This window comes from Paralichthys olivaceus, chromosome 10, assembly GCF_024713975.1.
Source record: "Paralichthys olivaceus isolate ysfri-2021 chromosome 10, ASM2471397v2, whole genome shotgun sequence".
NCBI classification, from domain to species: domain Eukaryota; kingdom Metazoa; phylum Chordata; class Actinopteri; order Pleuronectiformes; family Paralichthyidae; genus Paralichthys; species Paralichthys olivaceus.
The window spans coordinates 18,362,294-18,387,244 of NC_091102.1; the positions used below are offsets into that span (position 1 = coordinate 18,362,294).

The 24,951-nt window shown below is 39.8% G+C and overlaps 1 protein-coding gene across 5 annotated transcripts in view; it reads left to right on the forward strand.

The window, feature by feature from the left end:
- Window positions 1-23,218, forward strand: part of adarb1b (adenosine deaminase RNA specific B1b) — a 117,170-nt gene extending 93,952 nt beyond the window's left edge. For 2 of the 5 annotated variants that reach the window (XM_020090111.2, XM_069532721.1), the window contains 9 exons: window positions 2,141-2,215; window positions 5,131-6,056; window positions 8,512-8,626; window positions 10,152-10,320; window positions 10,533-10,684; window positions 11,369-11,537; window positions 15,470-15,651; window positions 18,405-18,589; window positions 19,977-23,218. In XM_020090111.2, coding sequence (XP_019945670.1) covers window positions 2,188-2,215; window positions 5,131-6,056; window positions 8,512-8,626; window positions 10,152-10,320; window positions 10,533-10,684; window positions 11,369-11,537; window positions 15,470-15,651; window positions 18,405-18,589; window positions 19,977-20,153 — 2,103 coding nt within the window. In that variant the 5' untranslated portion in view covers window positions 2,141-2,187 and the 3' untranslated portion in view covers window positions 20,154-23,218. Of the gene's footprint in view, window positions 1-2,140; window positions 2,216-4,413; window positions 6,057-8,511; window positions 8,627-10,151; window positions 10,321-10,532; window positions 10,685-11,368; window positions 11,538-15,469; window positions 15,652-18,404; window positions 18,590-19,976 lie in introns of all 5 variants that reach the window. The other 3 variants (XM_020090112.2, XM_069532722.1, XM_069532723.1) reach the window with 2 other exon arrangements.
- Window positions 23,219-24,951: the final 1,733 nt, after the last annotated feature.

Consider the following 24,951-nt stretch of genomic DNA (forward strand, 5'->3'; position numbering starts at 1 on the left):
GCAGTTTAAACTTTCATACAACTATTGATTCTGTAATTAGCGGTACAGTGTGAGCTAGAACTTTCCCAAGGACAACCCTTTTCTTAAAGGAGATTTCATGAGATCATGAAACTGATGTCCTGTAGACTCATATGATTATCAGAAGTGAATTAGATTTTAACAAATTATCAATGACATTTTTGATTTGAACAATTTGTTAATAGTTAATTGATATTTTGATACTGACTTATTACTGGTCAACAACTTTGCTACTTGTGAAGGAATTTTGGGTTTCTGGTCTCCTTGATGCTTAAGGTCTACATTCAACTCTTCTGCATAAGACATCACAGATGGGGGGGAGTATATTTAGCCAGCTAGGGGTGAGTCTATTGTGTAGATGCTGCTAGAGATTGTGCGATACCAGCATTGGAAATACCTCTGATACAACTGAAAAAATCTCAGGCTGGGAATCGGCAAGTGTGCAAATTCTATGCATCGATCCTATATCATTTCTAACATTATGTTAGTTTCACCCAGATTAAACTGCCATTTGTTTCACCATGCCATGCAGTTATCACTTCCATACTTCCATCAGTACTCTGATAACATATCTAGATGGTGCTATACAGTAACGGTTACATCAGAACTAGGGTGCATTTCTTCACTGAAAAGGTAGAAAAGAACCTCACTTCAGGTGTTTCGATGGAAAAGCTATGTTTGCATTTGTCTGGCTTCAGAAACTACAAGAGTTTTTAGACAGCTGTGTTTTATTTACAATAAAGATGATTTTGGTGAACAGACCATCTGGTTAAAGGATTACTGCATATGTGAAAAAAAGTCAACAGTTGGTGTCTGAGTAGCAAAGAAGAATGTATGGCATTTAAAAAAACAGTTTATTGTCAGTCTGACTGTTAAATGTACAGTGTGTAGTATTTTGTGATATCTCGTGTTTGCATGTTGCAGCTGAACACCTCCCCTTCCAAACATGAAAAAGAAACTGTGGTAGCTTCAGTTTTCATCAAAATTCAAAAGGTGTTTAGTTTGTCCAGTCTGGATTTATATAAAAAACATGGTATTGATGTAAATATAAAGTATTTCAATATAAAGGGCCTTTTCTGGGGTTAAGAAAACTACAATTCATACAATTTAGATGAAATGAACTAGTGAAAACATCATGAGGATTATTCTAGATTACATTTCAGCCAATAGTTCCCTTACACCTAAATCTTACACACTGGACAGGAGCACAATATTAAATAGGTAAAACAGTCTTCATTGGGTCTTCAGTAAAAAGTAATTAAAGCTGTGCTGATCATTATTTCATATAAACAGGTGATCAAATGACTGCATTAAAGTGCTCACATATTGGCAAACCCTCAAAGAATTATCACCAAAATGTGCAATTCCCTTGAGCTCTACGGAGCATGTTAGCATCCTTCAGCTCATTCTTCCTGGTTTACAGCCCACAGCTGTTTTGTTTCCCTCTCCTCTTCCCCATAAACCTGATAAGCCTTGATAAGCTGATGTTAGGTTACCAGCTCAACACCAAAGGGCAGACAGACAAATATTTAACTTATATTTTACCAGTGTTTCAAGACAGAAAAAGGCGAAGAAGAGCCAACTGAATGTAACAGAGACCTGAAAAAATTTCACATAACCTGAGAGTTGATTGTTAACTGTCAGTCTAATTTGCAGCATTAGCAAACATTTCAGATTGCTTGAAATCATTTCATTCAATGTTAGTGTGAGAATTATTGCTTTATGGAGCCTTAATCGCTCACTCCACCTTGGGGATAAGTCAAGTTTGTAGGTGTGTGCGGCGGTGGAGGGACTTGGCCATGTCACTGGCTGTATATCTCTCAGCAGGCAGTGGGAAATGAGGTCTAATCGGAGGGATATTAAAGTCACAATAGACTGCTCCTGCTATTAAGGCCTGTCAGCCCTGGCCTCCTCTCTCACCTTGATATTTCTCACTCGCTGAATATTTATATGCCTGCATCACATGCTACTTACACAGAGGAGTGCGTGCATGTTTCTTTTTGCGTGCGTGCTGGGGCATCAAGCAAGAAATGTATCATCACTGTTGCCATTCAAGGTCGCCGAAAGAGTTCATGTGCATGTGTATTACTTACACAGTCCACCTCTGTCCTTTGATTCCCAGGTGCAGCGGGGGCGAGGCTGCTCTCAGGTCAGAACAAACCTGTCGCCATGGATGCGGATGAGGAGGAGAATATGAGTGAGTCGAATCGTGCTTTCTCTCATTTTTCTGTCTTTCTTCCTCGTCTCCACTTTTAAATGTCTGCTTGTTCTTTTATTTCCCTCCTTTTGTCTTCCTGCATGCCTTACCTTGTGTGCCCTGTCGTTTGCTAAAGTGTAATCAGTGTAAACACTTACACTGCACAAGCATTCATGTAGCAGCCAGCTCACAATTTATTAATTATTGTAATATAACATAAACCTAATCAAGCTAAATAAAAATCAAACTTGTACATATTGAAAACATGCTTATGTGTGTTGTGTTGCTTATCGTACCCATATTAGTTGCCCCTACATGAGCATAATCTTAGCTGTCATTTGTCCTTACCTGAACCAAGACACAAAGTAGTCCATACACACAAATACACACCGCTGATGTAACCAAAACTTTTTAAGCAAGAATGAATCATTATATCTGAGATGCTTCAGGTCACATTAGATTCCCTCTATCTCCATTTCTCTACTTGGAAAATCCTCTCAACTCCAGCATATTGAACTTTAATTAGACATTCTGGTTTGAACTCAGTATGCAAGCTTCAGAAGGCACAGAGAGACAAGATTGAATGTGTTTTCCTTTCACCTTAACAATTTGAACACTCTTTCAAAGGTAGCTGTCATCCCAGCAGTGCTGCAACCTGCAATTCAAATGAATACTTCTCATTGTAGTGTCATGCTCAGTGTTTATGCTCTGAGGAGAGGCATGTTGTTTTGTGTTATGTCAAATAAGTAGAGTTGCAAGAGAAAGTCTTTGTAGTCCTTTGCTGGCGGCCTCTTACTAACATTTCGACTGGCAGTCAAAAGATACATCTGAAGATAAAACGCAATCCGAACTCACATAAACTTATTTCTTTAATACCAAGGGAAGACTGGAGAAAAACATAAAAATAAGTTTTTGTTTTGCTGTGACAACCTTAGCAGCTCTTGAAATGATTTCCCAAATCAAAGCCCAACAGACAAGTTACACTTAAAATAAAGTTGCCATTAATGATTTTTTTCATTTGGCTTTTGCAACCCCCCACATAGATTTGTAGCTCTGAAAGATTTAAACATATGGGATGTTTTGTTCTTTGCGTTACTAATGAATGCTGATTACACAAATGCTCTCATGATAATGACCACAACTGCATGTGTGCCCCATAATTCAATGCATGGTGTCTTGGCTGTTGCTCTAAGGCTTTTGTCCTCAGATCTATTCTTAGGCTCTGGAGAAGCTGAATAGCAGTCACTTAGCAGACAGTCATCATAATATTAAATCAATATTATGATGATACATTATTGAACGTACAAAATACTTTTTTTTTCTTTGTGCAATTATAATCACTGTTTGTGCAGCATGGTAGAGTTTTACGAATGTACCTCTCTTTTTTTATTGGATAATTGGTCACTATAATCCACAGATGTAAATTTTAAAGAAGAGGCAATGATCACTAACTTAAAGCGTTTATTTAAGAATGTTAATGATATAATGAAAATCTCGAAATGTACTGTGAATATTCTTTTCATTTTATCATTTATCCTTTGAGCTGTATATTTGAAAACAATTCAGGTCCGTATTTAACAGAACCATATTCCACCACAGCTAAAATCACCCAGCTGTATAAGTGGTGCTTAAAGGTTGTTGGCTGAGATCACCTCCTTGTCCGATCTACAAATTTATCTTATTCCCATTCTGGCTTTAGTTCTTCCTACAGCTACTGTTGTGCACAGTTACACTGCCCCCCCCTTTCCCTTGTCATCTTTTTAATTTGCAGAATCTCCATGCCAGTGTGCAGGGCGCATGTACACAACGAAAGTATTGCATGCTTTCAAAACTCATAAACTGTAAAATGCATCTTGTGCTCTTGATTGTAGTTTTTTTCTGCCTTTAGATATGTCAGTTGTAGTAAGCAGATGGTAACAGCTTGTCGGGACAGATTGCAACTTAAAACACTGTGCTCCCTGACAATCTCCATGGGGGGGATCTCAGAGGCACAGGGTCTTATGAATGGCACCTCATTAAAAACAGTTCTCGATTTCACATTTTCCTCACTTTAAGTATGACAGTTGTTCTTTTCAAAAATGGCCAAACAGCAATTTAACCTCCCACCGTGTCACCAGTCAAGCCTGTAGGATCCTGCAGTAGGTGGAGTCTCCTCCTCCTGCCTCTTTGATGTGTTCTCCTGTTTGCCTGGTCCTCAGCTCCTTCCCCTGCACTCCTCCCCTGCACTCCCTCAACCCAACCTACAATCCCACTCATGCACACTGCGGCCTCTCTTTCTCCTGAGTACCGCAAGGAGTAACCTATCAAGCCTTTGCTGAAGGATGTTATAAATGAAAATTTTTGCCAATATTCCATCCACTTTGCTAACTGGATTCAGTGATATGTGTTCCCCCCCATAAAGTATATCTCAGAAACCGCAGTTGAAAACTGAACACTTCGGATATACCAAATTTTTTTATAGGCACTTAAGTGATTAAAAATTGTGGATAGATGATGAAAATGTGTGTGTGTGTGTGTGTGTATGTGTGTGCTCTGTGCATTTAAATTTGAGACCCATAACACTGTACAGCCTGTACCATAACTGCATAACTTTAGCCAGACCATTAGAATAATGGTATTGCAATTTTATAATATTAATATATAAAGAGTTTCATTTCAAAATTGGACAAGGTATACACACCATCTCTATAAAAACAATGATTTTACATTGATTGATGATGTTTTACTATTTGCAGTAATATCAGTATACTATAGGTTAAGATGTTCAATTAAATAAAAAGCCAATTTCTCTTGCTGTGATAAAGGAACACAAATCATTGGTTCAGTTCCAAAGAGTGATAAAGGAATCTATAAATTTTGCATTTACAAGATCCTGCAACGAAGGCGTTGTAAGTTACTCTTTCTGGGCACCGCAGGTTCAAGCAGCACCGATGTTAAGGAAAACCGAAACCTGGACAACGTGTCCTGCAAAGAGGGGCTGGGAGTGGCTGAACAGCTGCCAAATGGGAGTGGCCTGAGCAGTCGAAAGCGCCCCCTAGAGGAGGGAAACAATGGGCACACACACTCCAAGTTCCGGGCCAAGAAGCGCAAGAAAACACCAGGGCCGGTCCTGCCCAAGAATGCGCTGATGCAGCTGAATGAAATCAAACCAGGTCTCCAGTACAAACTGCTGTCTCAGACAGGACCAGTCCATGCACCAGTTTTTGTTATGACTGTGGAGGTCAATGGACAGATGTTTGAGGGCATGGGCCCCACAAAGAAGAAGGCTAAACTGAATGCAGCTGAGAAGGCACTGCGTTCCTTCGTCCAGTTCCCTAATGCTTCTGAAGCACACCTGGCCATGGGTCGAACACTGACGGTGAACACAGACTTTACATCTGACCAAGCTGACTTCCCAGACATGCTCTTCAATGGCTTTGAGACACCAGCTGCACCTGAAGAATCCTTCTATCTAGGCTCCAATGGTAACAGCTCCATAAACTCACTAGGGGAGTATCCACTGCCCACACCACCTGGCAGCAACCTTGTCCAGGCCCCATTGCCCCCTCCATCAGCATTCAACTCGCCCTCCAGTGGCAAAAACCCAGTCATGATCCTCAATGAGCTCAGGCCAGGCCTCAAATATGACTTTGTCTCAGAGAGCGGAGAGAGTCATGCCAAGAATTTTGTGATGTCAGTAACAGTGGATGCACAGACGTTTGAAGGCTCAGGGCGCAACAAGAAGCTGGCTAAAGCCCGGGCAGCACAAGCCGCCCTTTCAGCTCTCTTCAACATGCAGCTAGACCAGACGCCGTCCCGGCAACCCATACCAAGGGAGGGATTGCAGCTTCACCTACCGCAGGTAAGATATTCATTTTCATAGATTGCCAAATATCTGACCACATAAAACTCAACTATTTAATTTATTTTTGCTAAAATGATCAGTCATTTCCACGGCAAGGTTTTTTAATCATATGGTAAGCTTTCTCCAGTCAGTGCATTCAAAATTATCTCCCTTGTATAAAGCTCTGCGTCAGTATTTTCTTCAGTAAAGTCACTGAGTTTCCATGCTGACTGAACAGGATCAAGGTTGAGCAGACCTTAAAATATGAATAATTTTGACCACACTGTTGCCTGAATTGAATAAGTCAAGGAAACCTTTGTTCAAATGCCTTGTTTTCATGTGAATGTCTCCGGATTTCTGCTGACTGACTCACATAAGATACTGTTGAAAAATACAAAAATTTAAATATGGTTGAAGCAAAAAACACTTTCCTGATCACCTCAATGTTCATAAAGAGATGTAGGTATCCCACATTTGTCTGTCTTTCTCAGGGCGTAATTGTAAAACCTATGCCTAGACATGATAACCCATTCTTTCTGCATACAATTAAACAGTTACATGACCTTGAAACACTAATTAAAATTTGAAAGAGTCAAGAGTGACAGATGATGAAACCACAAAGACTGATTGAAGTGAAAGATTAAAGATCTTTAAGATAAAATTTTTACACAGTGCACATTAGATCCAGATATAGTATTTGTAATGATGATAATTAGAATTCTAGTGCCTAGTCCATATCTATTCTGTTATAAGTTTTTCTTGTTATTGCGCAAACAGTCAGACCCGTTAAACCCTTCTCTTTAATGGATAATATTTCCAGAGTGAATGGCTGTTTCTTTATATCATCATGCTAAGCTTTGATGGAAGATCTCTCCAGAAACACAGGGACGACGCATCCCCACTTACTCCCACTATCAAAAATGAAGCCAAGATATCCCAGATACGAACACTGCCATCTTGCGACGATGACATTTGGAGTCTGGATTCTGTGCAGTAGCAACTGGGGGGATGGAGCTACTGTGGCGAGGTCCTGCTGATACACATGCACGACTAATATCAAGTCAATCACAGCTGTCATCATCACGTTACTTACTTTAAATCTTCACTAACTAACCAAAGTCAAACTTACTGGAAAAATAAAAATCACTTGATCAGACATCAGTGTGATTAAAAACTACCTACAATGAGAGAAACCATCTTTCAGAGGAATTTATTTTAAGTGCACTCTAACTTTTAATTTGGTCCATGTTCTACCTACTAACATGGCGGAGACATGATTAATGACCTATACTTCAGCAAGCCACCAGGGGGCAATTTAGACACTTGGGCTTCACATTTGGGGAGCTGCCATGTCGTCCATCTTTATAGACAGTCGTTCCGAACTCCATTGGTCATGTTCTCGTAGGTTATCAATAAAAGCTCATTCACATCACGTTTGCAGGGACTAAAGGCTGATGGTCCCTTTAGATGCCACTTTAGTGGTGACTGTCTGAGGCATGTCAGTGTGTGAGAAGAGATAATAAAGTCAGCAAACCTAATCAGCACCACACCACTGTCCGCAGGCCCCTTCTCAAATCCTTTTTTATCTTTCTTTACTCACTCTATCCACTTGTCAACAGATTTATTTGACAAGCCCCCCAATTTAATGATAGCTTTCCCACTAACAGCAGCATTAATATTCTCTCACTTAGTGTTTAATTTCTACAGCCCATTTCAATATGGAACGGCACTAATGGAGACAAATGGTTGGATTCTATTGTGATTTCAGTAAACTTTACTTTGCGTCCATGTTGTATATTTTCAGTTGTTTTTTATCAATGATCAAAACATTAAATCCATTAAAGACCTTTCAGAATTGAGGGTTTTTTGTCCCAAAATTAGAACTCTGTACTACCACTCTTTCAGCACCACTACAGATTAAAATTCATTTCCACCCCTTAAAAGACCTCTGCATTCGAAATTCAAATGATCTGGCTACGAGTGGATGACTCCAAAGTAGCAGGGAAGTATCGTGGACTAATCTCTTTAATTTGTGGTCATCCAGCCGTCATCTCTCCTCTTGGTTATCATCATTTGCCATCACATTAGCAATGGATAAAGAGCCAGCAAGAAGAGCTGGCTGTCCAAGGCAAAATATGTGTTAAGTTCAGCTGTGTGAAGTTCTTACTTGTCTAGTTTTTGCCTTTTGTGATTCACTTTCAGAAGGCAGATGGTAATTAAAACTGTCAAACTGAAACAGCGTTGCTTGAAAGACAGTTAGGTTTACCTCAGGGGGTCAACCTAGTTTTGCTCGTTGCTGTTTCAACTCTCTGACTCTTGTTTGGAGCTGAATTCGAACACTGTGACAGGTACATGGTGCTCTAGGGGAGGATAACATCAGACGCGCTTTGTAAGCTGACACATCTGACACAAGCTCGTGTTTGTGTGTGTGTGTGCGTCTTGCTGTTGTGTGTCTGTGTGTATGTGTTTCCAGGTTCTGGCTGATGCCGTCTCTCGCCTGGTGGTGGATAAGTTCAGTGAGCTGACAGACAACTTCACCTCCCCCCATGCACGACGGAAAGTCCTAGCGGGAGTCGTCATGACAACAGGTAGATTTCAGGGGAGGAGACGATTGGTGCTTTTATGGTCACATTCAACACTGACAGTTTTGATAGTTACATGTTGTGTACCATCTAATAATCATCTTTAGTCATGCATAATACATATTTTGCACCTTATACAATGTTTATGATTAGAAAATGTTCAGCTTTGTTTACCGTCATTTTTGCAGTGAAATACAAGTACATTTACTCACTTGCTGTAGTCACATGTAACAAGATACTTTTTTTTACCTTTGCAGTACATAATATTGATAAAATGATTTTCACCTCGACCAAATAGAAAACAAAATGCCACTTAACAGTAACATGTCAATATTAATGATCTTATAATAAAATATAAGTCTGTAACACTCACAGCGATCATTATTCAGCATTTAGATCTTTAACCTTTGTTATCTTCAAAGATTTTGATGATAATAATGTTAAATTGTTCTCTCTCTCTCTCTCTCTCTCTTTATCTAACATTTACTCTTTCTTTTACTCTCAGTCACACACACATCTTGCTCTCTTATCCAGATGTGCTCGCAGATATTTGATTTAAAATGAATCACTACCCACTACCACTACCCAACACAATTTTATCAGTACCCTCAAAAGTACAAAGTTTAGCCCAACCCTAATCATATTTGTCTTGTTTTACGCGACATACACTGACTCTGTATTTTGTGTCATCATTTTAAAGTTCTGAGACTTCTTATATCACAAACTCCTTATCATTCACAAAGTGTTGTCCCACCAGGAGGTTTATATGTGTCTGTCTGCACCAGAAGGTCTCTGGAGGCCTAAGTTCACACAGTTGCATATGTTTAACTTACATATTATGATACTCAAAATATTACATCAAAGAAATATGTTTTTGAGCATAATAATTATCTTTAAAACAATTTTGATATTTATTGAACCAAAATATGTAAGCTAGTGTTTAGCTCTTATACGTCTTTCCACTTATTCAGTCTTAACATTATTTTTACAGAATTAACCACATTGCTATGTTATCCAACACAAGTGTTAATTTACTAATGTGATAAAATAACATGCACTGATAATGTTTCTCTAGAGGAAACCCATCTAAACAATATAATGCTTACATATTAAATATTAACATCTCTGTGAGGGAGTGGTCTTTGAGATTGACAGGACAGTGTCAGTCATCATCTTCTCCGTACTTCATTGTATTGTGAGTGCCTGTTTTATAATCGTTGAGCTGTCCTTATCAGTTAAGCGAAATAATTCTGATTTATGTGCTTTACTAACAGTTGGGTGAATTGTGTTTGTTGTGCAAAATAGGGCTTATTTTGCACAACAAACACAATTCATTCTTCTTAAATGCAAAAATAACAGCAGCAGTAGCCGGCATATTTCAGTAGCAACACAACACTGTTGTTAAAGCTTATAGAGAAAATAGTGGAAACAGTTCCAACCTCTCAAGGGCGTGACGGTACAATTTAGGGAGCAGGTACTTTGAGAGTTTGCCTTATTAACCGATTCATCTTTGTTCTCTTCCCCTCAACAGGGACAGATGTGAAGGAAGCACAGGTCATTTGTGTCTCCACAGGAACCAAATGCATCAACGGTGAGTACATGAGTGACCGCGGCCTGGCACTCAATGACTGCCACGCTGAGATAATCGCCCGGCGCTCGCTCATCAGATACCTCTACACTCAGCTGGAGTTCTTCCTCAGGTCAGTAAACAATGTGAAATGTTTTTCTATTATCACAGTACAGTGTTGGGATTGTTGTGTAAGTTGTGAGTTTTCTTGTATTGATAGTCTTACATGTGTTTACACTGCTCTTTATTCCATTTCATGTCCGGTTGAATGAGCTACAATGAACAATACAGGTGTAGTGGTGTATGTCAGCCCTGATTGAATCAGCCATTTTTTTGTCATCATAGCAACACCAAGGAGGAACACCACAATTCCATATTCATGCACTGTGACAAGGAAGGCTACAGGTTAAAGGACAATGTTCAGTTCCACCTCTACATCAGCACCTCGCCCTGCGGAGACGCCAGGATCTTCTCTCCGCACGAGGCTGGCGTTGAAGGTTTGCAACCATCGCAGCACATCCACACTCTGCCGAACCCCGGCCTCGTTCCTCCTCCTCAGCTCTGCCAGCGTGTTATTAATTTGGTCTTGTCTTGGTTTGGAATTCAGTTTGAGCAGCAGTTTATTTTATTTAATTAGATTTGTAGGTTTTCCTCTTATGGTTGGTTTCATTTAATTATAAATTTACTCCGATGTCCAAATACACATTACTGACACGTTTAAACAAGGCTCTAGTAATTAGAGCTTTTTGTCATTCTCTGTCTGGCTCTATCAGTCTTTCTTCCACCCAGCCAACCCATTCTGTCTGTCTGATTAACCTCCCTCTTACTCTTGTCAGAGTGTTTTCCGTTACACATGGCAGCCTGAATAGAAAACAGCCACATTCAATTAGTCACCGAATGGATGGCGCCTGCTTGTGAAAGAGCAGAGAACATTGATAACATAATAAAAATAATAGGTCATGCTTGTATGGAAGCTATTTTTTTGTTTTCCTTTCCTAAAAGCTCTGTTTTCTAAAACACGACAGGAGGAGGAGATCAAATGTAGATATTTGCATATTTATATGTTTATAATCCAACCATTAGTCTGACAAGTTTATCTTGACTCAGGGAGCTAGCTCCTCTAAAATGTTGTATTTTTACGTGAATCTCTTTATTCTCTGTCTCTGTGCCGTCTCGCTCAGACCAAGGAGACAGACATCCTAACCGGAAAGCACGGGGCCAGCTGAGGACCAAAATTGAGTCAGGGGAAGGCACAATCCCAGTGAGGTCGAGCAACACCATCCAGACCTGGGACGGGGTGCTGCAAGGAGAGCGGTTACTCACAATGTCATGCAGTGACAAGATCGCAAGGTAATTTATTACAGATTACTACTCTTACTCATAACAATGCAGCTGATGAATAACCTGGTTACTGTTTAGTTATAACAAGAAGCTGTTTGGTTGCTTTGTTGTTTTTATTGTAATGGATACTGTTGTCTTTCCAAATATGAATATATTAGTTTACATTATCTTAATTAAGATAACTTTGTTTAAGACTTGTATCTGGTGGAAACAGCAGCCAGGCTCTGTTTGAAGGTAAAAAAAAAAAAAAACACTTACTCCTAAAGCAATAATTAACACAATGGTTATGTTCAAACTGTAAAAAAAGTGGTATTAAAGTAAGAAGCAAATACAATGTTTGCCAAATGTACATTTAGTTTCAGGGTATAATCTCCAGGGTATTTGCAGATCTGTGAAAATATGAGCATATGAATGAGGTCATACCTCCACCAAGTTCCCTATTGAAACCACATTTAAATTCCCTAGTTCATTTTTTTGGGGGATCTGCACCAATTTACACACACTCATAAATAAGTTGTCTAAACATGCCAACATTTTTTATCCGTATCCATGACTTATTCTCTGAGAAATCAACAAAAATGTGAAAACACACCCATACAATGTTAAAGAAAGGGGGAAAATCCTGGATCCCACAAAGAAATTGTGTGGGTTCTGTTCTCCATTCTGTGGTAATCCGAGAATAGTTTTTGCATAATCTTGCCAACTGACAGACAGACAAACAAAAATAGAGAAAAACAGAATCTCCTTGGTGAAGAGACAAGCATGGAATTCAGTTTCCTGAAAATGCCCTTGCATATATTAAAAGTCATTTAAAGGTTTTAATATTTTCCCTTCTTTACATAGTCAGTAATATTGGTTAGACTGTAAAATTCACTGTGGTTGTGGGTTATCGGGAGGAGTTATTTATTTATAAACTTCAAGTGGAATGTCCACTGTGCAGGCCATTTAAAATGTTTTTGTGGCAAAATAGTCAGAACCATCAGATGTGTTTTGTGACTGCTGCCTCCAGTTAAGTTAGGAAGCTTGTTGAGTCAACTAGCAACAAAAATGTGATCCTTGTTTCTTAATTGGTGAATGCATCTATCAGTTGTCTCTGGGTGCAGGTAATGTTAATTGATCAAATATATTTCTAGACACTCTGAAAAGATGTTACTGGTATGACCATGAAAAAGGCATTAAATTGCATTCTGTGTGGGTTTAGAAAGGTCCTAAAACCGTCATAATCTGGGAACATTGCAGCATCCCTGAACTTCATATTGAAACCATAAAAAGCCATGTTTCATGATTCCTCATGTGTTTTATTTACTCATACTGCAATGAATCGCATTATATCCTCGCTTCGTCATTTCAAGCCTACCGTTTTCCTCAGGAAGTGACAGGTGGAGCTGAATTGATGGTTCCTCTGTCCCCGGGGCCATTTTAGCAGGCAGATCATAGCGTCTTTAGTCTCTGTCCATGTTCAAGGCAACAGTGTGCTGCCACTGTGATGAACGATAAAACTTCTCCATAACTCTTCCCACCAGCCCTCTCCCTTCTCTTCTTCCTCCTCGATCGCAATACCTTGCCTGAACGCACAGAGTGATTGAATGCCGAGCGTGTATTTGATGAGGGAGATGTCTACTGTGTAGCGGATGCTGTTTGCACTGTGTGAGAGGTTTTTTGCCATTTCAGCGGTGTCAGTAATGGTAGCAGTGATTCAGATTTTTTTGTGGCTGTTTGGAGTGAAGGGATCCAAGTCAGTAGAGGGTAAAATGGGTTGGAAGAGCGTTCATGTAGTCATGTGGGGTGTTTTCTGGCCTGATAACAAGCAAAAACACACTATTTTAAAGTTGATGTACAGAAATAGAAATTAACCCTTTGCCGTATAGATAATGAATTGACATTATTATATTGTTCCACTCTGAGTAAACATGATGCAAGGCTTCTGTTTCACCTTGTAGTGACAAATCTTTAGCCCACCTGCCTCTGTTCCTGTGTCACTTTGAACACGCCACCAATGTTCCTTCCTCGTACATTATTTTCTCTCGTCTCATTTTCTTTTGATCACATGCTCTGCCCTTCTACTTTAGCAGGAACAAGCAGTTCTCTGCCTCATGTCTGTTGTTCAGTTATCTGAATGAGCTCTTTGACAAGCAGGCTCCCACGGGTCATTTCTCTCTGTTTGTCCTGTTTTCTCTTGTCATGTATACATTTATTTCTTTAACTGCTCACTTGGGTGTGTATACAGTACGTGTCTGCACATTCAATAAATTGGCCACAAAGAAATGCAGATATGTTTGAGAGGATATGAGACTGAATGGTTCTTAAAACATAACTTGAGTTTTTTTTTATATGGTGTGTGTGTCCTTCAGAGTGTAACCCTGTTGTGATGAAAAAAATGTGTGCATGTGTGGATTCAGATTTCTCCCTCAGTTTGACACACAACATCACGCTCTTCCTCACACATACACACACACACAGGCGCGCAGAGAATATTGCATTTGGAAACAATGGACCCTCTGTGTAGCCTGAGGTGTTATGCTTATTGCATATACCTTATTGTTGTAGGTCCATGTTTGTAATTTCACACACTCTCAAACAATCAGCCTGAAGTGACAGAGAACGAGAAGAGCTCATGGTCATCATCACACTCTCGGTGTCTTGTGTCGACCATCTGTACTCTTATTATCTCTGTATCTGTATAGCGTTCTAGTCTTGATGATCACATTCACCTATTCACACACACATTCATACGGTGCATCTAAGTGCAGCTGGGGACCCTCTGGTTAGTGGTCGACCCGCTTTACCTCCTGAGCTTCCAAAAGATATTGATCCTTTAGTGGTTCGTTTGTGTGTTTGTTAATTTGTGAGCAAGATTTCACATAAACCACTGGATGGATTACCACAAACGTTGTTGGAGGGATGTGGTATTGATCAGAGAAGAACTCAATACATTTTGGTGCGGATCCAGGAATGTATTTTCCACTTTCTTTAAAATTCTGTTTTTCCACATCTTCCCTGATTTCTCAGAGAATAATTCATGGATCTTGCTGCAAAAATTTTGGGCAACTTCAGGGCAATGATATTTGTGTGTGTGCAACTTGCTGCAGATCCAAATAAATTGGAACTGTTGGGGCTTGGTGGAGGTATGCCCTCTACTGAGAGCCATGATCCCAATTATTATTATTATTATATAAAGCTACATTTTCATAACCTGATTTACATCTTAGTACTTTCTCCTCATCACTTGTCATTCTGCCTGCTGCGTGCTCAAACCTGAGAGACTTGTGGAACTTGTGTTGGACTTGTTTTTCACTCTATACTTTCACCATCTCTCCTTTCTAACTCTCTCTCTATTCTGTAACAACAAGCCTCTACCCCCTTCTCTCCCCCCTCTCCACCACAACCACTGAGGTTGGCAGGCAACGCTTCACAGAGCATGTCAATGGGAAAATGACTGGGGAGAGATGGCTAATGACACAGCATAGAAATACACAGACGTTTGTAGAAAATGAAATTGGATACCTTAGAGTGTACACAACTGTAGGATTGCGTGCAGTAGATTGCGTAAACTGGCTATATGCTCATATATTTTGCTCGTGCTGCTGTGATGGTTGTGTTTTCCCAGTTTGCAGTGTGCACATACTATTCAATGCTTAATAGTCATCTTTTTTGCATGTTTATTATACAGACCACAGCTTCTAGTAATAAATAGTTATTTAGTATTTAGTTAATAAACAGTTTGTAGAGATTATATGTTCTGTAACTCGTTTGAAGGTAACTGAGGTTTTCTGATATTATGAACACAAACTATCTCTTGTACGGTTGTGTGGTGTTTGGTGCACTCTGTTTTCTCAGACCTGAAAGTAAAATTATTCAATCAAATTCTTGAATAATCCCCATAAAAAATGCTATTTTCACTTTCGTGTTATCTAATTGATGGTTTGTTTTTCCTGCTGCAGATGGAATGTGGTGGGCATCCAGGGCTCTTTGATGAGCTACTTCACAGAGCCAATCTACTTCTCCAGCATCATCCTCGGCAGCCTTTACCACGCGGACCACCTCTCCCGGGCCATGTACCAGCGCATCGCAGACATCGAGGACCTGCCCCAGCAGTTCACTCTCAACAGGCCTTTACTCAGCGGTAAAGAGTCCTCTCTGATCTGCAGTAGATGGAGAAATGAAAAAAAAACTGTTTGATAAGATTTCTCCTGTAATGTGCTGAAAATTTTACTTGAGAAAAACTGAAGCAATTGCCGACCACGTTCCCATTTTCATACTTTGAGGGGATCACCGTGTTGATCTTTGCTATTCAAACTCCAGCTTCTCTAAATAGCAAAGAGGAAGAAAGTAATCGTAAGCAGTGAACATGTTTATCTCCGGCGCTGGTCAGTCTGTGGCAGGAAGACACTTATTGCTTTTCTCGTGTTTGATCTAAGCTGACATTTACCTAGTTCCTGCGATATTTAAATAGCTTTATCATTTTGTAAATTCTCAGCATTGGCTTGACCTTTGAGAAAGGTCACAAAGACAAGGAATTCAGCTTTTTTCTAACTTATGCCTCTGCACTGGCGATGGCCGTGGTCGTAGGAATCATTTTTTCAGGTCCGTCTCATGAACTCAATATCTCAAGAAGGCCTCGAGGAAATTTCTTTAAATGTTTATTTAAACTCAAGAATTAACAGATTGAAAGGTCAAGGGTCCACATAACTGTGACCTCATAAAACATTTTTTTGGCCTTAACTCAAAAGTTCAAAGGTCAATTTCACTGTGGCATCATATTCACAAACACGTTAATCAACAACATAACTCAGGAACAGAGGGGGAGACCATCATTCTTACAACTTGACAGATTGGTGGAGGCTCTTAATTATTCCAAGTTGTTAATTAATTATAGCATTTATTATAATCATAGCATTTATTATAATTATAGCATTTATTATAATTATAGCATTTTCTCTACTTCTCTCTTTCTGACCCGCTCTTTTATTGTAATGTTTCGCTTGCTGCAGACAATATTAACAACTGACAAGTTAGGCTGTAAAGTATGTATCATGAGCCCTTGAATACCTGTTATCTGCTGTACAGTTATAATAGATAACAGATGTACCAAAAATAATCAGAATCATTTTGTTTCAGTAAATAAAAATGTGGGTCCTTGATTTCAGAAGTTGATAAAAGCAGGGTTTTCAATTTTTTAACCAGTGACCTTTATATTTAGTGGTTAAGTGACAGCTGGCACAGCCACTTTGATCAGCCATATTGAGGTATGATTAAGAAAACTCTGTTACTGGTTGAGTTTCATTGTTTGCCACAATTTTTCATTTTTACAAACCTTGTAAAAAAGCATCTAAATAGACAACCAATTGTTATATTGTAGAAGACTAAGGCTGTTTATTTAGGAAAATGGGATGTAAAAAAATATGCCTGATTTTATTTTATTTTTTTACTGTACAATTTCAGTACTTTTATGGTTATTGTTGTTTATTGATTACCATAATCTTAAAGTTTAGTGTTTAATGATATGAAGCATTTGAAGAATGCCAAGAATAATTATAGCAGTGGAGATATTGTTTGAGTGTGGACGTATTGACCTCACTTTCCGATTTTGTGCTTTCCCACAAATCCTTGTGCTTGCACTGAAACCTTGAGCTCAAACTGTGGGCATGCACTCATATGTTTTGTTGCTTGGACTAATTGTCTGTGCTTGAGGTCTAGCTCTTCTCTCGCTCGCAGTGCCCGTGTTCGTGTGAAACGTTGGCGCTTGGATTGTTTGTGCAACCAGTCTGTCAAAATGACCCTGCCAATAGAAGCCAGGTGTAGATGACGAATGAGGGGCTATTGGAGTGTAATGCAAAGCAAAATCTAAATATAAAATCAATAAACCCTGCTCTCATACTGAAATACCTCAGTCTTGAGGGGAAAATGTGAACACTGATGCCACATTTCTATTGCAGATTTCAAAGGGTCAAGAGCAGGACAGAAAGGCTCTGGTCTTCCAGTCATGTTGAACAATAAACAGTGGGTGTATTAGTCAAGAATGTTTATATTCATGGCTAATTCATGACCAAAACTCTGTAAAAGTGACACTGTGGTCATTTGTCTGGATCCAAGGCGATGACATATCAGAGAGGCTGGATGCACGTGCAGCCCTCCCTGCTCCTCCTCTCTGCTTGCTCTCTCAATGGCGAGGGTAAAGGATATAATAGTAGGGGGTTATTAACCTTTTCCGCTTTAGAGAGTTTTTAGCGGTGAGGGGCTGTGGCGCTAGATCACTGAGGGTTTCATCCCCTTTAAATCATCTTCTGCCACAAGTGCTGCCAAATGGAACCAAGGCGCTTAATACACACACACACACACACACACACACACACACACACACACACACACACACACAGCAAGACTCAGGGATTTATGGCATCCATATATCTTCCATTTATGCTTGAAATACAGTAGAGGCCGAGGCCCCATAATGTGCTGGAGGAGAGAAGGCTCTGTCCTCCTGGGTGGATGATACTGTTTGTCTCCACTGAGTAACACAAAATAAAAGAAAGTAAATGCTGTTTGAAGATAGTGGAGCTGTGGGAGCGACTGTCATTTGAAGAAATAAGCTTCAGTGTTTGGATACCTCATCCATTGTTTAATACATCCATGCAGCGGAGTAGCAGGGGGTTCAGCTGCTGTGGGTCTCACAGAAGTTTGGAGAAAGGGGAGAGAAGAAGATCAGCACAATCCTTTTTCTGTTACACAAACGTCTCCTATCTTTCATTGTGTTACGGCCCTTGGTTTCATATTGGGACAAAGTTTTTGCAAAGTGAAAAGGGCAACATTTAACTCACAAATCTTTTGTTCTTGTTTGCTGCTCACACCTTGACCGTGGCTGTTTCTGGTTTGAAGGAATAAGCAACGCGGAGGCCAGGCAGCCAGGCAAGGCGCCAAACTTCAGCGTGAACTGGACGGTGGGAGACCAGGCTTTGGAGGTGATCAACGCAACCACGGGCAAGGACGACATGGGACGCGCTTCACGTCTCTGCAAGCACGCTCTCTACAGCCGCTGGGTGCGCCTACACTCCAAGGTAATGGTACTGATACATTTCTTAACCTTTCTGTGATGTTGTTTCATACCCTGCACTGGTAACCAGCTGCTTTCTGGTTCCTGCTTTTTCGCCCTCACATTTCTGAAAGCATGCAGCAGACTGTATTAAAATGATAATGTAAACCTATAACTTCACAGTAGCATCATTTTCCACATAATGAATATATTTTTTATTTCAATGAAAATACAATAATGACATTTGCATATTAATTTTCACATAGTGGTGTTCCACAAAAATTGAAAATGGACAAAGCTGACATTTACTTTTCAAAGTCTCATTCTGCTGTACAGACGACAACATTCACATGTTAATATCTAGTTGCAAATTAAAATGCAATTTTAAACAATGTAACTTTGTTTTCCATTTATGCCACCAGTATTCGAGCTATGATTAATATTCAAATGCGACAGTATTACAATTTGAAAATGAAAACAAGGCATTTGACATTTCATTTTCAGATAAATAACCTGCTTTATTGTGAGCAGTTTTCAAATGCAATAATTGAAACTGCAAAACAGCGGCTTGCATTTATGTCATCACACTCTTAGTGGCATTCTCTGTGAGCGGGAGTAGAGATCAGAGGGTCTACATTTTTTTCACAGCAGAGGACCCCCTAAAAGATATAAATAGAAAATATTCCAGGGACGCCCTCATATATGTCCCTTGAATAACTTGACATAGTCTTTTTTTTTTACTTAGTAATGTGAAAGACCAAAACAAGAGAAACATAATATAAGATAATATACATTTATGAATATATTTCACAATTTTTTCAAGACAGAATACCTGATAATACATATCATAATCATTTTGATGGTTGAATCTGGAAACTTTTCACGGATCCTCCTGACCAACTGGAACCTGTCCCTTGTAAGGGATGAGTGATGATGAGGAGGATTTCTGCAACATTGCCCCTCCATGAGGCTGTGGGACCAGACTGCGTTTTCATTTCATTACTTTGAATTCCAGTAGAAGCATGACAGTTGGTTCCCAGAGCCCCTGCTGGGTTCTGATTGGTCAGATATGAACTGAAACATTAACCGTTGACACTGTAGGGTCGAGTAAACATCTGATAAAACTAACCTTCAAATTAGATGGAGGAGAATCTGTCTTGAAATCATACCTACTTTTACTTTTTCTGTTTTCTTGTGAACACGTCTGATTGGAGAATCGCCTGCTGCATTGTTTATGTGTGAAAGGCCACCTCCAGAGAAAGTCTGGACCCCATATCCTGTGGAGTTCATGTCTGAAAACGTCTAGAGAGAGAGAGAGAGAGAGAGAGGGGACCGAGCTGCAGCCGCTGTTGTGACCTGTGTATGAGCTCTTTGATTTTTTTTATTCATGACATTTCTCATTCTCTTTCCCCCTGCAGCTGTCATCCATCTTGCGGATCAAGGTGCTCAAGCCCAGCTCCTACCACGAAGCCAAGCAGGCAGCCGCAGAGTACCATTCCGCCAAGCAGGCTCTCATCAAGGCCTTCCACAAGGCCGGCCTGGGGGCGTGGGTCAAAAAGCCCATTGAGCAAGACCAGTTCACCCTCAGCTCCTGAGGGAGAAAAGGGACCAAGGGATTCCTAACACCCCCTCCCCAATCTTTGCCCCCTGACCCAGGCCTGAAATCAAGAGAGCCCCTTATTAACAGCCAGCCCACAAAGACACTTACCTCCGTCCCATGTGTCGGCGCACGTGCACTTTGTACTTGTGGAAATAAGCGTGCGTAGTTTCACAAGCCATCCAAAACTCCTCATTTCTCATTCCTCAGAGGACTTGAGCCTCACCACGTCTTCTCCTTTTATTTGTAAGATTTTTAACTGATGCTCATTTTCTGTTTTAAAACTGGAATCCATGGTTTTTAAGTCAGTCATTTTATGTTTCCCACAGAAGTCGTGTTTTACAAGTTGAAAATGATACAGTCTTATGTCTATTTTCTTGATCAGTGATTGTAGCCAGTTTAGGGTGAAATGTAGCCTAGAAACACAGGATCTGTGTTAAGTAAAACCAACGTTTATGGACCTAAACAAAAATCTCTCTATATGTATACTTGCTAAAATTTTAAACTTTAATTTAAGGATGCGTAAATCTTCAGGATGTAAATCTAGTGTTGAAAAGAAAGAGAAGTAAAAATAGTTAACAAAACATTTAATGTGTGTTATTTGGTCCATTGCTTAGATGAGACTACATGTTGTTGGCCCCTGTATTAAAGGAACAAATGTTGAAATACTGTGGCCTGTTTGACCTGTTTGATTCACTGACTGGAAAGGACATTTAGTACAGGGCAGGTGACGCAGCAGCTAAGTAAACACATGATGATTTCTGTCTCCATTCGTTCATTCCTCCTTCCATTCATAAGTTATTTTATCTCATCTCTCATTTCATTCTTGAACACTTCGGGGGGGGGTCATGTGGACTCCCTCCATCGCCTGGGTCTCGGGACAAGCTTCAGGAGGTGCTGCACGTTGTATTTGATTTTTTTTTCTTGATCTAAGCCATGGCTTTGCATGGGAACTGAACTGGGAGGCCTGCAGAGCAGAAAACGCGTGGTGGAGGCGCCGCGTGCATCCATCAGTGAATGATTTTTTTTGAATGAATGCCAGCATCTTCCTCCACAGGCAGCTTTGAATCTTTGTCTCTGTTTTCTAGATTTTCGTGTGAATTATTGTTTTCATTTCTTTCGGGGGAAGGGACAGGGACCTTGTTGTTTTTTTCTCTTAAGATGGGGCATTTGAGGACAGGAGATAAAACTGCAGTAGAAATAGTGATAGTATAAACAAACCTCTCAACTTGTAACTATGCTACTTTGTGGAAGGGACCCACGATAGCTGTCAGCTTAACTATAGAAGGCATGGTCCACTGTATGTGCCGCAGACAGTTCTGTATATGAAGTTACATTCACATTAGATCAGTCTGTTGTGATGCAAACACACAGTAATCCCTTCACCTCGAGGAGCAGTGAAGTACCACTCAGTCCCTGTATCAGAGGTGTACACTAATACAGTATCTGAAAAACCCGACATGTAGGAAATGTCTCGCAGTGTGATGTCATCTCCGTCCTCCTCTCTTCTTCTCCACAAACACGTTAGTTCGAGAAGACCTTTTTGTGATTTTGGTTTTGACGCCTGCACGAGTGCACAAAGATCCAAGTAAACACAGTGAATTCCTATTCAGACCTGTAGGAAATGTATGTCTTTGTGTGTGCGCGTGTGTGTGTCTGTGCAGAATCTCTACATGTGTGCTCAGGCGTACGCTGTGGAATCTTCACCAAAGATGATGATGTCCATGTGTGTTTCTATCCCAGTGTTTTCCTTTCCAAGATTTACACCTTCTTTTCTTCTCCGGGACTCAAACCTTTACTGTTTGTAAATCCACCAAACAAATGTATTTTTTTGATTTGTACAGAAACAGTGTATTTAATTCAAAGTGGGGGGGGGCTGAAATGTCAGGCGTCTTTCGTGCACCTGTTGCCAACGTGTATATTGTGACCTGCGATCATTATCGCTGCAGTATCGCAGTTTTGTGTATATAAGGAACAACAATGACAAAATCTTCTCCCTGTACAATCAACTCATCCCACTGTTTATTTTTCCCTCAAACTGTTTTCTGACAATGTTCACGCTCCTACGTACGTATTAGCAATTCTGTGTGACTCACTGGGCACTGTTAAGCATGGCACTAACACTGCCGGGCTTCATCCCAAATTGTAGCCACCCATGTTTGAAAAAAATATATATATGCATTGTAAGGTGCCTCAGCTAAAAGTGGCATCCACCAGCCGGCACGTGTGATGTCATTTCTGTACCTTGTTCTTTCACCTCCTGTGTATGTTGTAGTATGAGTCCGTGTTAGAGGAGAAGAAGAAGGAAGAAAAGGGGAATCTGACAGAATTGACTTGAACAAAAAAAAAAGAAACCTGAGAGCAGTGGGACCCGGTGCCCCCTGACAAATAGACCTAGACCAAAGTCACAAGCAATACTCCTGATGTCTCCCCTCATGTCACCCCATCACAAACAGGAGTCTGACCTAAGTTTCCCTCCCCCAGTCTCTGTCTCCTGTTCTATTCTCTCCACAAAGCTGTCTGAGGTATTTTTATACATATATACATATATATATGTACATGTCCCTCCCTAAAGACTGCCTGCTTCCAAGTTTTCTTTTACTTTTGACTGCACTAAAGATGTCAACTGATGATGTCATGATGAAAAAACCGTCCCCGTTTCTGGATCGGATGGCAACTATCACAGCAAGAACTGAACTGCTTATGCTTAACCCTTTGTGAATCCTCGATGATCAGTGACCCCTCTCCTCTCCCACCCCTGCAGCTGTCGTCTGCAGCGGGTTTATTATTTTCATTTGTTTTCATTTGTGTGCGGTGACTCCAGAGACGCTCGGCCAGCGTTCAGAGCCGCCCGCTCTCCCCCGTTCTCCCCCTCTCCAGTTGTCCGATGTGTGAAAATTCTACACCAACAAAAAACCACAACCTTGCATGTACTACCAACACTGAAGCTGCACCTAGCATGATGACAAACTTTTAAAGGACTCGTGTAGAAAAAAAAAGATTAAAACAGCTAAAGATAGATATATAAAATGAACAAAAAAGAATAAAAGAGTTCTTAGTTTACTTTTGCACATGGCTGGGATTCTTTCTTATCGAGGCTTGGATGTTTCTGTCTCTGTGTTTGTTTGATTTCCAGCATCAGAATGACTGTGTCTACATTCAGTATATTTAAATATGTGTGCACTCAATTAAGAACATACAGGTCTATGTGGGTCTAAATGTAATTAATTCAAATTTTTTTCTTTTAAACTTCAATACGAAGATAAAAGCAAATGAAGAGCATCATCATCACAATGCTTTAATATGCGTTACCATAACAACCACAGCTATGATGACAAGGAGGACAGTATGAGCAGCGTCTGACATCCTCAGTGGTGGAAAAAATATTTATATCTTTACTACACACGTACTAATAAAATGATATGGAAATATTTGAAATTATACCTCTGCAAAAGTACATATAAAATAAACTATATATAAACTGTACAGCATCAAACTACATGTACTACCTCTGAATAGTAATAATAATAACTTTATATCAATAGCACTTATCAAAACAGACAAATTGCATCATAAATTTAAAAAAAACAAGTAAACTGACGGGTTATTGGATAGTGTGAGGAAATGGTTGGGCTTAACTGGTGCTGCACTGAATTGAATCAAATCCTAGAAATCAGACAGAAAGTTTGTCCAATAACACTTGCTGGTGTGTTATTACAACATTTTATTAATATTTTTTATTAGCTCTGATCAGTTCTACTTCAGGCTTCAAATAGTTTGCTCTGTGAATTGAAAAAATTAATCATAACCTGATAACTAACTGTAGCTGTCAAATGCATGTGTTGGAGTAATATTTCCTTCTATAAAGTAGTATAAGGATGAAGAGACATAAAAGTGAAACATTGCACCCTTTTACAGAGTGTGGCACTAAATGGAATTAGAGTGGAGAACAGTATGAATCAGAAGATTTAGGTCACAGTGAGGAGAAAATTATAATGACGATGAAGGAAACTTGGGAGATGAAAAGTTTTAAACTATTTAATGTATTTAGAAAAGATGCAGGACAAGTAAAGAAACAAACAATTAAACAAATATGGCCATTTGAGTACTGATCAGTGTAGAGGTTTTAGTTTAGATTTCAGTTCAGTGCATTTCCAACAAGGGGACTGAAAGTCTCCAGTACATATTAACGATGTATTCTAGGACTGTTCAAATGAAACCCTTCCTTGACCTGTTTGCCTGAAGTTATCCATCCAGAAAATGACTCCAACTACAGAGTTCTCATATGGAGCAGGCACCTTTCTGCATCATCATTACTCAACTGCAGAATGTTGGATATTGTCTTGGTCTTCAGAGCCACGTGCATCTTTTGAATAAAACATTTGGTTGTTAATCAATTATACAAGTGATCATCCTGATATATATATATAAACACAATTAATACATTTGAAGTAGTTTTCATTTTCCAGGTTCAGTATGGAGTTGCTTGTTTTGTTTGCTGAGAGGAAAATTTCAGCAGCCACAAATAGCAAACGTGTCAATCAGACTCAAGGTGAAGCTGGATTAGTCCGACAGGAGCGTCTCTTGCATTTTACTGCCGCTTTTAATCTTGAGCTCACACGGGAGGAAAGTCAGGTCATTAACTTTTCTGTGTGTGTTAGTGTGTTGTGTTGTGTTGTGTGTGTGTGTGTGTGTGTGTGTGTACAGTAAGTTCTTTTGGTCAAGAAGAAAAAACTAAAGACGGGTTCACAAACAAAGATCTTTTAATTGTTTATTAATCTGAGAGAATATTTGTT